Below are 15,805 nucleotides of genomic sequence, written 5' to 3' on the forward strand. Positions count from 1 at the left end.
CCGTGACCTTGTTTTTCCTGACAGCTCTAAAATTAACCGAGCAGATCAGTTATACTGGGAGTGGAGAATGTGGACCAGATCCTGCTGTTGGCGTGTCGCTGCCTCTGCTCGCTTTCAGGGGATTACAGCAGCTCCAGCACGCATTTTGATTTATTGTGCTAAACATAGATTCATTAGTGAAACAGCTGGCTGCATTGACTGCTTCACTTTTACTCAGAAACGTTGATTGTTTTTAGAAAATGTACCAAAAATGAAGGATATTCTGCTGTTTTTACCAAACAGGCAGCTCTTTTTTTTTTACTCTTTAATTCCAAATTCAAGCCGAGTAAAACCACAACAGTGAGGCAGACCCTCCGCTTCACCCACCAGTTATTGCTTTTCACTTAGCTTGATTAACATGATCCTGTCAAGCGAATCAATCAGTCTGAGAAGGATTTTACGACCATCGATTGGAGTTTGTGCCGTGTTTGGTCATGAACCTGCGGGGAGAACGCCAATTCATCGGTGCCTCCGGTTTCACTCGGATCGGCCTCACGTGCAGAGCCGTTTTTAGAAAGTCGGTTTGAGGGCCGAGAAACCTGTTCTGCTTCTTGAGCAAGACTCTGTACGTTCCAAGGCCCCGAGGGGTTTTGGATGTCAACACAAAACTGGTTTGTCATTAACCACAAACAGGGTGTGAGTCACTTCACTTCAGGCACAAAACGATGTCGTCTTCGCACCAACTTTAGAAGCATGGGCCTCGTCATCATAGCCGTGTTTTGTTTCGGTAAAGTTCCCTCCTGCTCATGAAGCGACCGGACGAACCAAAGCATCTGCGGATTTCCCCGGTAGCTACGCAACCGCAGAGCTTTGTCAGGACAAATACACTTCCAGTGACACACGATGTATGTATTCAACACAGAGCGGGCTATTTTCCTCAGCACTAAGCAAACAGGTACTGACTGGGCCATAAAGCTTTGTGGACAAAAACAGAAAAGGTCTTTTATGTCCGATTGCGTCATTCTCCAAAGAGGGTTACGAAGGCCCGGCTTTTGTGTCCACGTACAGCCATAAGTGGGTCAGCAAGGTAGGGAATCTGACCGCCGGCAGGTGTGACGGTTTATGGAGAAGGTGGTGCATTGTCATTGGGCTCAGCAAAGTATCACCCTTATCAAAGTGGGCCAGTTCTAAAGTCCAGCTGATAAGGCGACGGTGTACAGCAAAAAAAAAAAAAAAGCAAGATCCTCAAATCGCTCAGAAAAAAACAAACAAATGTTCTTGTTTTGGAAGAGTTTGGAAAGATAGTCTTCGGGATTATGAATGACGGCTTCCCAAAAAAAGGCTGTAAGGTTGATCAACATGTTGATTGGATTTCTGGGCTGCAAGAGTGGTTTGTGGGCCTGATGACTACTTGATGCACGCTCTGGCTGCACGCTGCAGGTTGGTGTGATTAAACATTAGCAACGAGCAGACTACGTCTGACTGATTCATTCATTCATTCATTCACAGAGTGGTGTTTTTGTTTTACTAGATATCCCCTCCTCCATGTCAGGTTTCTCTGACTGCAGCGTCAGCTACACAGCACTCCTTTGTCTGGGGGGAAATCTCAAAAAGCTCCTCTGCCGTTTGCTGCTTTCACTGCCCTGAAGGAGCACTCCAGGCTCGCGGGCGTTTGTGAACGCCACCAATCCGCAACGGATGTATTTGCATTTGAAGAGCCGGGACGGGGAAACTTGGCATGCAGCGGCAGTGTTATTATTGGCTCCGAGAAGGCACTCGGTGCAAAAGAAAAAAAAAAAGCCAGGCACCAAATCAGTTCTTAGCGTTTGACAATATATCAGCGATACGCCAGAGCAGCACAATGCAGCCCATAAATCAGGGAGGTCATTGGTGCAGTGGAGGGAATCTGGAAATAAATGAAAACAGCAATGCACCTGCCGTCAAAAACGCCTCATTTCATCAAGAAATTGGAATTAGCGGTCACAGTTTTGTCACAACAGTCGCGCACTTTCTCATTACTGACTCAACAGATTCCAGCTGACTGACGGAACATGACTTGGCACCTGTTCAATCAGTACAGCCATGCACCAAATGGAGCAGAGCAGGAGCAGCACGTCTACTTTCTTTTGTTTTGGTCGTTGGATTCGGCGGAAAAGCTCCCGAAAAGGCAGCCAGAAGACTCCCTGATCTGCTCGCTCAAGTCGCCCCAGAATGAAGCAAGCTCAGACAATCAAGTTCATACAAGATCAGAAATTGTATTTGGCAATTTTTTTTTTAAACAAGTGCATACAAGTACAGCTAAAAGCATTTTAGTTTTGCCAAGTGCTCGTAGAGTAGCATTAGTCACATTCTACGTTAAACAGGAACGGCCACCAGACCTAGAAGTACATCGAGAATTTCAATAAACATCAACAAAGAGGAACGTAGTTCATTATGATGAGTACATACCTTTATCTTCAAAAATATAGAAACACAATGTTTTCCAAAATCAAAAATTATACAACCATGTTTACGAAGTATACTCTTCCCTTGGTTCCAATATGTACATGTCCGTTAGTCTGTTTGAATGTTATGCAGATGATATTTATATATTTAAAGGTGTTTTTTTTGCCTCCCCGCCCCAAAGACGGACGGGATCAAGGGTCCCTCTCCTTTTTTACTTTGACGTCCCCCGCCAGGATGGTGGCGATCTCCCCCTGCATGAAAGCCCACGGTACGTTTGAGCCGACCAGGGGGCACTTCTCCCCGCTGGGACAGTACACCTCCCCCGTGGCGCCCTGCTGCTTTATGCTCTCCCGGGAGCACGGGAAGCAGAACTTGTGCGATGGCACGGACGGGCACTGGACAAAGTGCGTGTCCTCCAGGCGCTCGTGGCACAGCGTGCAGCACAGAGGGATGCTGCCCGGCACCGAGGAGTCCGGAATGTTCTGGGGGTGCACCTGGTCCATGCCCGGCACGTGGGGGGTGCCCGCCCCCGACGCCTCCCTCTGCGCCAGCCGCCTCTGGGTCATGGAGGACGGCGACATGGGGCTGCTGCTGTTCCTGCGGGTGGTGGAGTGCACCTGGTTGCCGTCCTTGGGGGAGCTGTTCCCGCCTGCGTTGTCCGCGGCCATGATGAGTGCCGCCATGGGGGACTGGCCGTTCTGGGCCGCCTCGGGTGGGGTGGTGCGAGAGTGGGGGGATATCGTGGAGGGGGGGGAGACGAAGCTCGGCGGGGGCACTGGGGGCATCTTGAGTCCTTCGGCAGGGGGAGGCAGCCACTGCTGTCCCTCCCCGTTCAGCTTGGCGGCGGTGCCCTCTCCCTCCGGCTCCGGGGAGGCTTTTCTCTTCATGCGGGGGTGTTTTCCTCTGTCTGCAGGGGGGGAAGGGTTAAAGAAAACTGTTGAGCTGACACCAACATAAACAATTGGGGGGGGGGGGGGGGGCAGTTTCCTGCCTCACCTGAGCACAATGCAGACAACAGGTGGGACAGACCCTGGTGGGGGTATGTGTGTGTGTGTGTGTGTGTGTGGAGGGGGGGGGGGGGGCGGTCACGTACCTGACTTGGTCGCGGAGGCGCTGCTCTCATAGCCCGTCACCCTTTGTTGCATGACCGCATGGTCCTTCTTGAACCGGGGGTCGTAGGCGTGGAGCCCCCCCATAAAGTCCCGCATGGTTTTGTTCTTGGCCCCCCAGTCCTGCTCGGCCCTGCTTTTGTGGCCCTCCAGGATCTCCGGGGTCAAGCTGTCCGGTCTGTGCTTCTCCTTGCCCTCGCGCTCGTGCTCGGTGCTGGACACCGACGCGGGTCTCTTGCCCAGCTCGGCGGGAAGCCCCATCTGGCCCCTGCCGTTCACGGCGTGCACCGGGGGCATGCTCCCGTTCACCAAAGGCACTAGGTTGGGGGGCACGGCGCTGTTCCTGCGCGGGTTGGGGCTCTGCCGGTTCAGCTCCGGCGGCTCGTCGGGTTTAGTAAATCCATTGGGGACCGGGATCCCGTTCACCTGCCGCCCGGACTGGTACTCGGGACCGAGCCGGGGCGGCCGGTCGGAGGAAAGCGGGTATCGGTCCAGCGGCTGCGGCGGCCGGGAGCCGGGGTCTCCCGCCGCGGGGTGGTTGATCGCCTGGATCTCCTTCTTGCCCGGCCCCGGAGAGCGGCCCTCCTGGAAGCCGTGGACCCGCTTGAGGTGGCGGGCCGAGTCGATGACGATCTCGATGCGGTCCGCTCCTTCGTAGTTGACACATCCGCGGCAAACGGGCTCGGAAAAATCCCACAGCATGGCCCACGGCATGCGCGGAAGGTCGCACAAGTAACACGACTGCCGGCGGGAAGACGCAGCGACCGCTGCGGACGACATCGCCAAGCCCTGCGAGAAACAAGCCCCAAACGCCGCGTTCTTCCTGCAAACTCCCGGTAAAAAAGCCAACAAAGCGCACGGTCCGTCGGTCGGGAGGGGGGGCGCGCGCTCAAACGCGGCTCCTCGGGGTTTTTCACAGCAACAAGGGTGAAGTTTCAGGTGGAGGAGTTCATGTCGGTGTGTACTTTACTACGGCGCTCCTCTGTCTACCTCCGCCGACTCTCTACTATGGCTCAATGTGGAGCAGTGACGTCACCACGGAGCTCTAAACGCCTGCTTCCCCTTCAGTTTCTATTGACTTGATTTCTTCGACAGACCCCCCCCGCCCCCCTCCAGCGCCCTGCTGCAGCTTCACCGCTCACTTTTTCTCTGTTTTTATTTTTTGTTTACCATTAAATCACCGGAACCTGCCCAATTTGACAAAATACATGTATTTATATATCCATCCGCCGGTGCGAGCCTAGTGCTCTTCGGGACGGAATGATAATATGAATGATTTTTTTTTGGGGCGAAAAAACCCTTTAACTGCCGCGCTTGGCTCCTGCTTTTGTTCCGAATTCGGATCCGAATCCAGCTGCAGCTCGGCGAAAGACTCTGAATTGCACCGACCGAGCGGACGCTGCTGCACAGCCACCCCGAAGGAAACGCTGCTGCAACAACAACAAGAAGCACCGAGCTCGTAGTTTTGAATGGAGCAGCGCCTCAGCTCGGAGGACTATTTTTAGAAGCAGTAAAAAGTGGATTTTATTAGAATTCAGAGCTCCAGTTATTGTGGAGCTGCAGAGCTGCGCCTCCATCAGTCAGAGAGCAGAAAGCTCCATCACGAGGTGGGGATTTCCAGCCTCTGAACTCTTGAATGGACTCAGCTTACAGCCTTCTCCAATCAGTGAAATCACCCTGGGATGATGAATTCCCTTCAGCTGCACCCAAGACCGTAAGGTTTATTACAACAGAGGAGATGTTGCTGCTTCCACCCAGAAGCCCCTGGGGCAGATTCCTCCTGTTTTTTGGGCTCACCCGGGCCCCTCTGCAGCTCGGTCCTCCGGCTCTGGGTGAGGCAATGTGTCTGAAACCTGCAGACACAAAGCAGGATATGTTTGTGCAAGTCCGTGTGACGTTGGAAAGAGGAAGCGAGATGTTTAGTCACGCACCCTCATCTGCCTCACCCATCTATGGAGGCCATTTGGCTGCGCGCCTGCGGCTGTGACAGAGGCTTTCTTCAGACCCGTTTCCACAAGCTCAACCAGCCAGTTGCTGCCACCGAGCACACCTCTGAAAGTCCCCCCGCCGGAGCTCATATCATATAGTACTGTACTATTTACACATCATGAAATCCCAACAACAACAGGAAGTGCTGTTCATGGTACGGTTGGGAAATGACTTGTGAGGAACAAAGCAAACAGATTCTCCGCTTCAGATTGGTGGGAAACGGTTGCCTAATGCTTTGATCCTCCTTTTCTCTCCACGCCGTTTGTGCAACTAAATGGCTGCAGGGCCAGAGGGCTGTTATGCAAGATGGAGGCGCGCTGGCATTCATTTAAAATCTCACTGACCTGATTCTATAACAGCAGAAATGCTGCAGTGCAAGGGCAGACATAGGCATTGGCACGAGGGGGCCAGTGGCCCCCTAAATGCCACAACCGCCCCCCTTAAACGTGATGGCCACGATTTACTTGAGACATAGAAAAGTCAAAAAACAAACAAAATAAAAGCGTAAGGGTGGACGGACGGATGGACAAACAAACACAGAAAGATACATGTTGCCTCAACAGGGCACAAACCTTCCTGTGCTGGTCCCAAGCCCGGTAAACGCAGAGGGTAGTGTTAGGAACGCGCATCATTCCGTGTTGAAAACTCTCGGGTTCACGCATCGCTGTGCAATTTCCTACGAATGCGCCTTTCAATATAAACAAGTACGAACTTTGACCAATCAGGGACTCCGATTTGGAAGATTTGACGTACGGACGGCGTCCCTTTTCATTCACGAAAGCACAAGCTGTTTAGAATTTGATCATGGAGAAGAAATGAATGATTGCGGTTCGTTCCTGGACAGAATTCTAGAATTCACCAAGTCTTTCAGATATGGGAATAGAGCCGTGAAGGAAAAAGTCTGGAGCGCGAGATTTGCACCGCCTCGACATTTCACACCAAGCTTCTTCCATAAAGGTGTGTGCAAAGGAAGTGTGCATTATCACTTTTTAGCCGTGGCAGCCTGAACTGTCCGACGCGAAGTGCGTTAAAAAGTGATAATGCACACTTCGTCAGCCATTAACCCGCTTATACCATGGTCACTCACAAAAGAAATAAATAGTAACCAGTTTTCAGTCTTTAATTCTTGTTTTTTTCCAATTTGGATCGCTTTTCTCACAAAAAGGGAACTATTTGTCACGTGGTGCGGCCACGTGACTAATAGTCCGTGTTACGCCGCACCACCGCTGCAGTCAAGATTTGGCGATATAAAGCGATATTTATATGCTGATCTTTCCGATGTGTTAAATAAAGAATCAGCTCAGACAGAAAGGTCACCTCTTACCGGTTCTTTTTGTCCAAATGATGTAGCAAAAGGTTGTTTTAAAGAAGCCGGTGCAGCGATACAAAACATTTAAGCTAGCTGACCGGAACTTCTTTTTTCACTGTGCTGTTTTCCTGTGGTATTTCACTTTTTAACGCACACCCAGCAGCCAATCAGAATCGAGAATTCACCCGGACCATGGTATATGCGCTGGTAAACAGTAGAACAAGAAGGAGCCCCTCCCTGCTTTTCCAGTGTGAACATGGCGTATATATAAACGACCTGCCTCATGGCCGCTTCATTCCAGTCCCAGAGCAGAGCGAGCAGCTGCACCGTTTGAACTTTTTCATTTGAAGCTAAATAAAGGCGGTGTGGAGGGTGAAGTCCAGGGGAAAACCCAGCCTGCGACAGCATTGCGCTTTTGCTTCATCGCTCTCTGAGCCTGTTCAGGTTTTAGAATGTACATATTTTATTGACGGAAGCGAAAACATTAGGAATTCTCTGTGAAGCCGTCTGCTAAACAGAGCTCAGCTTTGGACGTTTCCTCCGTCTTCTCGCCGAAATCAATTTAAGATAACCTTTTTTGGAATGACTGAAGTGCGCCTCAGCCTCTTTCTGCCCCCACGGCGAGGGAGGTTAGAACAGGACAGAGAGAAAAGTTCAGCTACTAGGAAAGGGTAAAATCCAATCAGTGGATTCAATTTCCTTAAAAAACAAATAGCGTTTTATTTTGTTTTTAGTCTACAAAATCATACAAACCCCCCTTTAATTGAAATGACTATTTGTGGGAAAATGTTTACAATCTACAACAAAAGTTGGAATAATTCAACATTCATCCACCTTTTTTTATGTTATTTATCAAAAACTGTGCACCGAAGGGGAAAGATGCATTAAGTGTAGGAGGTGCTGCGGCTGCTCCGTCAATGTTTCCTTCATGGTAGAGGTAACCATGGAGATAATCACAGCACCCCGACCATCATATATATCCTTTTTGCCCAGCTATTTTTAGCCTCTCTCTTTTGCAGCGTGAGGATTAGAGCTCTGATTTACATTTAGGGAGCTCAGGAACCATTCGCTCTCGTTTCCTCCGGCAACATTTCCACATTAAAACAAAGAACATGTGACAATTTAAGGGAGTCGGCTCCAACAAAAAGGTACGAAATGGTGGAATTCAAATAAAATGGAGGGTGGAATAATGTGCCAGGCGGCTGGAATCTGGGGGCCGGCGGCTGCAGAGGTGATGTCATTGGGCCAGAGCAAAGAGGCGAGTGAAAAACAAGTCTTGATTCAGATCCTCTTTGCAGGCCAGGGAGGGGAGGAAGGGGGGGATGGAGGGGAGGGGGGGGAGGGGGGGCTGGCAGTCGGCCAAGCCAAGGGCTGCTGGGAAATAGCAGAGGATGCCAAGCAGGCCCCACCGCCAACATTAGAAGCTCACATCTTTGTTCTCAGAAACCTGGTGTGCTGCCAAAGGCCTCATTTCAGCTCCATGGCATGATTACTCTGGATGTAGGCCAACTACTGAGAGCACCCCCCCCCCTCCTCCACCTTCTTAACTCCCTCCCGAGGCTCTGTCTATTTTTTTCCCTGCGCCTTCAAAAGCTTTCAGCCAAGCATGCTGCTGTTGCCATGGCTGCAGAGAATGGAAGATGAAAGCAGGGAGCCGCTTCAGACCCAGATGTGCCACATGTGTTCATTTAGAACAACAATAACAACAGGAAAAAAAAAAAAAAAAAAGGAAGCGTATCCTCTCCATCTGACCGCCTCATCAGATGACTTAGTGAAATGCTTAAAGGAGGGGCGGGGGTGAGGAGGAGGAGGTAAAAAAAACCCAGCAGAAACATGTAAATGAGCAGCATTGTTTTCACTTCCATTTTTAACCGGGGGGGTAGTTTCAGTGGCATGTTGTGCAAACTCAGTTTGGCAACCAGGAACAGAAAGAGGTGAGGTTGGCTTCTGTAATGCTTCGCTTTAGTGAGCCTGCACGTAAAGTTCACTGATGACATCACTTCCCGTCCAGCGGAAACCCCCGAGTATTTTCAGACCCAGCCAGACGTTGATGTAAACAAGCTGCGGTGCAGAGAGCATGCTCCAGTGCAGCAGCTGCGTTATCGCCACTCTCTTAATGACGGGCCCTTACGGGGGGCCCGGAGCCCCGAGTCGCAGCCTTCAAAGTGCTGACTCTGGGACTCTACTAGAGAAAGTGCTCCAGATGCCTTTCTGCTGCACAGCCTCACACATTCATGCTTTCCAGCTGCACCGCCGCCTGTAGCCGCTCCTGCAGCAGCGCTGCAGCACTTTCTGCGGCTCGCTCGTGAATCATTAAAGATGCAGCGACACTCTACGCCTCCCTTTTTTCGCTCACAGAGGAATGAATGCTGGGGTTTTGGAGCATCTGAGGAACAAGAAGAAGCCTTCAGAAGGTTATGTAACTTCATCCCGGGAGCTACAATGAAACTATCTCACCACCATGCTGGAACCCAGTGCAGTCCCACAGACTCGGCTCAAACAGGCGTAGGATGCTGATGATGTCACACTTTCATCTGGTTTGGTTTGCTTTCACACACGGCGCTCTCCAAAGTGGACCAAAGACGGCAGAAACCGTCTGGAATGATCCCACCTTTGACTGTGTGACGTCACTCATAGAAAAGGGTTTACGTCCAAATGATGTCAATTTAGTCAACCTTTTTGGCAATACGGACGCCGCCATGTTGGAACCAGAAATCATCAGTTAGCGGTTATTAGTCCAAGTCGGTCTGAGTCAACGTTTCTATCATTTCTAGTCTCGCCAATCAGGTATCAGTTCATTGGAAGGCCACACCCCTACCACTTCAAATCTGTATAAAAACTGTTGAACGTTTTGAATGTTGATTGAGGCATCTGATTGGTCAGCTTATAACCTGTTATTCTGTAGAAGTTTATGGGATTTTGGTTTCTTGAAACCTTACTTCCTGTTTGGAACGCCACGGGGGAGGAGTCACTCAATCGAGTTCTCTTCAAATGATGCCTCATTTGTGGGCGATATCGGCAAACCAAGAGGATGAAAACCAGCGAGAACAAGAAAACTGGCGAGTCCAGCCAATCCACCGAGTTTAACGTAGCAAAAATGTTGCCGCTCATTCAGTTTCGGCGTTCGCTTCTGAGAGCGCCGTGTGTGAAAGCAAGACAAAAGCATGAGAATCATTGGCATATTTTCAATACTATTATTATTAGTATTGCTAGTAATGACAGCACCATGTTCAGTCCTTACCATTGACTGTATAAGAGAACTAGACTGAGTGACCCCTCCCCTTAATATTCCAAACGTTTGATTGACAGATTTCTTGTAGCCCGCTTTCAAGTGTTAGGGGTGTGGCCTTCCAACAAGCTTGATTGACAAGAATGGTTGCCAGATTGACTCGAACCAATCACTGGCGACTGAACTGACTTCATTTGGTTGGAGCAGGAAGTAAACCCTTTTCTACGGGTGACGCTGCACGGTCCTCTGATACAGTCAGTGGTTCTCACATTAGAGGCAGTTGATTCATAGCAGTGTTTCCATTGGAGGATCAGAGCCGGTTGTTTCCAGTCGCTCTGAAAGTGAAACCGACTGCGTTTGGGGTTTTACAGCATGCAAATACGATTTTGAGTGAAAGGGAAAACAAAGACAGTGACCTCATTGGAAAACTTTGACCCTGTGCTGTTCGGAGGAAAGCTGTGAATCGTTTGGCACTGAGGGTCAAAGCGGCTGCCGTGCATCCATAACAGATGCTGCGGCTACATCTCTGCTCTGCTGACTTGGAAACATTTTGGTTTCAGTGGAGCTTGGCAATCGTGTCAAGTTCCCAGCACAGACTGCGCCGATGCCCTCGTCCTTGATTGTCAATTTTTGTACCAAAAAACTCCCCCACGCACCCTTCCATCAAAGTGCAAGTCCTCGTGGTGTTCCTCATCCGCCTTTGGTTTTGCAGGCCTGGTTCATGGGCTGCTGGGAAAGGCGGGTTGTCACGTGGAAGGCCGGGAGGAGGGCGCCATCTCCGCGTCCCACTTCAAAGCGCCGTCTCTGAAATCAGCTCTCCACGAAGAAAGAAAACCCAGCTCCGATGGGAAGGTCGAGCACGTGTGAACTCATCCTGACTCTCAGGAGGACGACATCCTGTTTTCCCATCTGAAGTTTTTGTTTGAACAGCTGCTCCTAACTTTGCATCTCGACGTATTTCTGTAGGCTTTTTTTTTCTGGATGAACCCACAGCAGCCGCTCATGTTCAAGAGCGTACAGCGTGAACCTCAATGACAAACAGGTTTTGCAACACGGAGGTTGTCAGACATTACAATCATTGTTCCTAACAGGCACATTGTAGATGGTTTAGTCACCACAACAGGCTCAGCTGCAGCAGAAGTGTGGGAAGCAGATTGCTGCAGCCTTGACGCAACCGTGAATTCTCAAGGGACGGAGCGAGGGAAAGCTCCTTGGGAAAGTTCAGCGCCCTTGAAGGATCCAGATAAGGGGATAGCAACCTGTGGGTATTTGTTTTGTGCAGATTTGCAATGACTGCAGCACGGACACAAAGCAACCCGGCCTGGCGGCAGCGGAGGGGGGGCGATTTCGGTTTACATGGAAAGGATTGGTATCAACATTCAGCAGACGTGTAACTGGATCTCGCTCGATGCAAATCATTTGCTCGACAAACAGGGGTAAAGTTCGCCGTGCACAACGTTGCAACACAATGGGAGGGGCGCAGCCAGACGGCCTTGGAGAGGAAACGTTCTCCAACCAACTGGCAGGTCTTGCAGCAACGCCCAGAGTGAACACGCTGAAGGACAATGCCGTCCCCCTTTCCCTGCACTTCTATTTTCACATGACGAATCATCGAAAAAAACAACCTAGGAGAGCGCGGGTCGCTCTTCCTGCCTCGTGACCTCATCACTCCAATCAAAAAAGAGGTTGCCCAACGAGAAAATGAGTAAAGTTCACCCTCAGTGTAACTGGAAATAAAAGATCTCTTGTTCTTTTCACATGATCCCTGCCAAGTTATTCATTCACAGGCTGAAGCGGCTCACGCTGGGCGAACCGGGTGCCGCTGCCGCTGTCTGAACTGGTTCATCCACCCATTCAGCACATCGCCTCTCCGCTCTACGTGCAGGAACATGAACCCGTCACTCCGCACCGAGACAAAGCTGCAGCCAAACTATGCATGCAGGCAGTTAGAGGCCCATTGTTGAGCCGCTCATCCACAGGACCAGTGCCTCACAGGAATGCCGTTGTGACACATGTGCGTTGTTGACACAAGGGTTAAACATTGATCTGCTCTCACACACTTCAGCCGCCAAAAGGCGGGAGTTTTAACTGCTGCCACGCCGGTTTCTGTTTATCTTTCCACTCCTGCTGCCTCAGCCGGCGCCGCAGCCAGCTGCATTGTGGCGCAATGATTCACCGCGCTGCAGCCCAGGGCTGCGTGGTGCGTTTAGGGCTCTGCAGGGGTCACGGGGTGCAGGCGGGTGTGCTGGATGTCATGTGGTGCAGATCTCTGGCTGGGTGCTGGTGCAGAGGGGTTCAGCGGGAGTTCAGCACAGATTCATTATTCATGCTTTTCTGTGCACCAAATTATGCCACAGCAGGGCTTTCTGCCCCCCTTCTCACCTATTTTTGCCCCCCTCAAAAAGAAAAAACCCACAATCCTGTTTTTGTCTCTGTGATTTATGTCGGTGCAGGAAACTGACCGGTACAGTTTTTTTCATGGGGGGGGGGGGGTTAATCTAAGGCTTGTTGGCAATGCTGGGAAAAATCCCTGCTTAACAGTTCGAGGAAAGCCAAGCCACCTGGAAATCTCATGACTTCCTGAATCTAATTCCAGGCCGAGCTATCAGACTGTCTGACTAGCAGCTTTCATTGAGGGGTGTAAACACTGAACGTCAAGCGTGTTTTCCACAGCCAGGCCTGAATTAGGCATTAGTACTCACGTAATGCAGTGAACTCAAGTGGCCCCGCAAAGCCCTGATTATATTTTCTCCCTGTCTAAAGGATTTATAGTCCACTGCAAGCTCCCAGGAGAAAGCTGGACACGGTCGGCTCCTTTAAATGCGGCCTTTCCTCCACTGCGTAATGACAGACGTCAGTGACAGTTTTAATCACCTCCAACTGCAGCCCGAGCCTGCAATCGCTAGGGGAGAATCCAGGACAAAACCCCCTCCGGTGTCACAATGTGCCGTGTTGGCGGACCGTGACCTCATCCACACATTACACTCAACTGCCTCGTGCTGATTTTTTTTATCTTCAGGCCAGCACATTCCATCTGTCAGTTGCCTCGAAAGAATGTCAGATCCACAAAGGCCACAAGATCACCTGCAGGCAGAAACACACACCTGCAGGTCGAGGAGCCTCTCGGAGGGTGGGATGTAGGTCAGCTGACTGGAGCTTTACGTGTCTGCTTACTCAGCAGCACGCACCATCTCGCCTTCAGTCTTGCTTTTTCAAAGGGTGGTAAATAGCTGCGAGGAGGAAGCAAACAGGAAGCAGCGAGTTGTGCAGGGGGCAGAACGAGCTGTGGTGGCAAAACGGAATGAGTGAAGGCTTGATGAGAAAAAAAAAGAAATGAATCCTTTTGTTTGCAGAGTCCCATGTGAGTCAGGCAGGAATGCAGGCTGTGATTCAGTCTCTGCAGCGTCAGCAGAGATGATGATGTGTCAAATATGGCCTGTTTGCATCGCTGACAGTGGGGCAGGAAGCCACAAAGCGATGCTAATCATACAGTAGGAGCTTCACTCTGTGGTGCAACCTTTTGTCTCCTCATGTGTTTACACAGCAGCTGCTTTAGCTCTGACACACAGATTTAGATCGCCATAATTTCACTTCTATTCACTCCTGAATCTGTCGCCGTTTTCTTATGCGGTTGCACAGCTCATAGATCATGTAAGTGAAGCATGAAGGAAGGATGTTGAAAAGATTGTTCCCTTTTTTTTTGTGCAAGTTTTTTCTGACACTTTCCTCAATCCAGCGTCCTGGTTTTGACGGATCGTGCCTTATCTAGTGTTACAGAATTTCTGACGGGGCAAAAGCAGAGGGTGGAAATAATGAGTGACAGAAAAACAGCCCTCCTCCCTTCCCCTCCTGGCAGCCTACTGTCCCCATTGCCTGGCTGTGAAGGTCAGATGGAAAAAAAGAGAGAAAAGCTCCATCGCCACCTCCGACTGCCTGGTTCATACAGGCCCTGGGAGGGATGGGGGGGGGGGTCTGAGCATGCTCAGTCAGGAGGAATGCCGGCAAACACAGTGGGCTCCCCCATCTGCTGATGCAGTGTGCACCTCTTGCCCCAGGCCCTTTTCCATCCAGTCTAGTGAGCAGCTAGATCAATTTTCTGAGGAATGAACACAAAGTCAGCACGCACGCACGCACACGTGCACGCATTCCTTTTGTTCAGCCGCAGCAGCGATGCAGAGGCTCGCGCTGCACTGCAGCAGGGTTTTACTCATGCATGCAAATGCCAGAGAGGCAGAGGCTGAAGGAAATGGGCAGAGATGTTCTGGAAGCAGTTCTGCTGCAGATATCCTTCCTGCAAATACAAGATTGTGACACTTTTGTGTTTTTTGTGTTATTCTGAGCTTTCCTGAATAATGAAAAGACCCCTATTTCATGCAGTCACCACTGACTTCCTTGGTCTAGTTTGAAGAGGGGCAGGTAAGAAACTCTGATGAAAAGCTCCATGGACCAACTCCTCATCTCTCAGTCACACACACCCAGGTCCGGAGGGTCGTAGAGAGGAGCAGCCGCATCACAACAGGAACGCAGGTGTGTATTGTAGTTTCCTTGAGGCTCGTAGGGCCGTCTCAAGGACGTCATGAAAATGGAATGTACCATTGCTGTGCATGTGTTAAGTGTTCCATGAAGTATTCGTTACGCCCACTTTATACTTCATAGAGCTTTACAATCGCTCGAGTCGCAAGGCCATCGGAAGGGACACAACACTGCGAAAGGTGACACAAGCTGTTGACATCATCCGGGACTGGAATCTCACGCCTTTAGTACAATTGTCTTCATATCGCGCCATTTAACCTGTACTTATTTTGAGTTATTAGTGGAGAAAACTTGACACAGAAAGTTGTGTCGGTTTTTAACGGTTAGCCTTTTGTTTGGAGGTGTCCACACCCTGACGGAAAGAGTAGTATCTAATAACTGGCAGTGCGTAGATGTTTGTGCCCGGGTCTTATTTTTGCCATTGAGCTGGCTTCTCAGGACTTGCCTTACTCGTTAGAGGTATTTAGCAGGAGCAGCTTTCCTTGCTGCCTGCTCCAGGTTGCCATTTGCCATTTGCAGAATTCCAATGTCCTCGATGTCTGCTCATGGTCCTTCTGGGAGTGAGATGCTTCCTGTGTGGACGACCTTGCCTCTCACCATCCGGCTGCATTTCTCGAGCCCGAATGACATCCCAATGTCAGTACTGTAGATCCTGGTGGTGTGGATCAGGGAGTCAGTGTCACGCTTGCTCTTAGCATATAGCTTGATGTCATCCATGTAGAGGAGGTGAACCCATTGCTGAGTCGGTATCCATAGCCAGTCTTGTTGATTATTTGGCTGAGGAGGTTCAGACCTATGCAGTGGGGACAGAGCGTCACCTTGGTATATCCCACATTTGATGGAAACCTGTGCAAGTGGCTTGCCATTGGCTTCAAGGGTGGTTTGTATATATATATATATATATATATATATATATATATATATATATATATATATATATATATTCCAAATGACTATGTCAGAGTCCTCTGGGTGTTAGGGACAATCGCACGAAGCTCAAAAAGTACAAATGCCACCTCAGACGTTTGTTATGGCCAGTTACAAGTGAAACTGGACAACCTTAGAATGAACTGAACCACACAATTGCAACAGAAAACAAGAATGCTTTGCAGCATAAACATAAACAGGGCATTAGGCAAATGGAAGTTGCACACACTTGTGATGTACGGGTGATGCTGTGTGGCGTCCTCACGCAACACTCTAGTTGTTATA

General features: G+C 50.1%; 1 protein-coding gene across 1 annotated transcript; it reads right to left on the reverse strand.

The window, feature by feature from the left end:
- Nucleotides 1-2,214: 2,214 nt before the first annotated feature.
- Nucleotides 2,215-5,358, reverse strand: irf2bp2 (interferon regulatory factor 2 binding protein 2). The gene is made up of 2 exons (XM_023963052.1): nt 3,518-5,358; nt 2,215-3,331 (listed from the first exon to the last, which is right to left on the reverse strand). Exons 1-2 carry the CDS (start codon nt 4,311-4,313, stop codon nt 2,616-2,618), a joined length of 1,512 nt encoding a protein of 503 aa, XP_023818820.1. The 5' UTR covers nt 4,314-5,358; the 3' UTR covers nt 2,215-2,615.
- Between the last annotated feature and the right edge of the window lie 10,447 nt (nt 5,359-15,805).

This window comes from Oryzias latipes, chromosome 15, assembly GCF_002234675.1.
Source record: "Oryzias latipes chromosome 15, ASM223467v1".
In the NCBI taxonomy this organism is placed as follows: domain Eukaryota; kingdom Metazoa; phylum Chordata; class Actinopteri; order Beloniformes; family Adrianichthyidae; genus Oryzias; species Oryzias latipes.

Bases quoted from the DNA above. Each gene is read 5' to 3' on its own strand.
- irf2bp2 (XM_023963052.1), bottom strand. From the start codon at position 4,313: ATGTCGTCCGCAGCGGTCGCTGCGTCTTCCCGCCGGCAGTCGTGTTAC. The intron at 3,332-3,517 runs GTACGTGACCGC...CCCCCCCTGCAG, and splicing joins CGCCTCCGCGACCAAGTCAG to ACAGAGGAAAACACCCCCGC.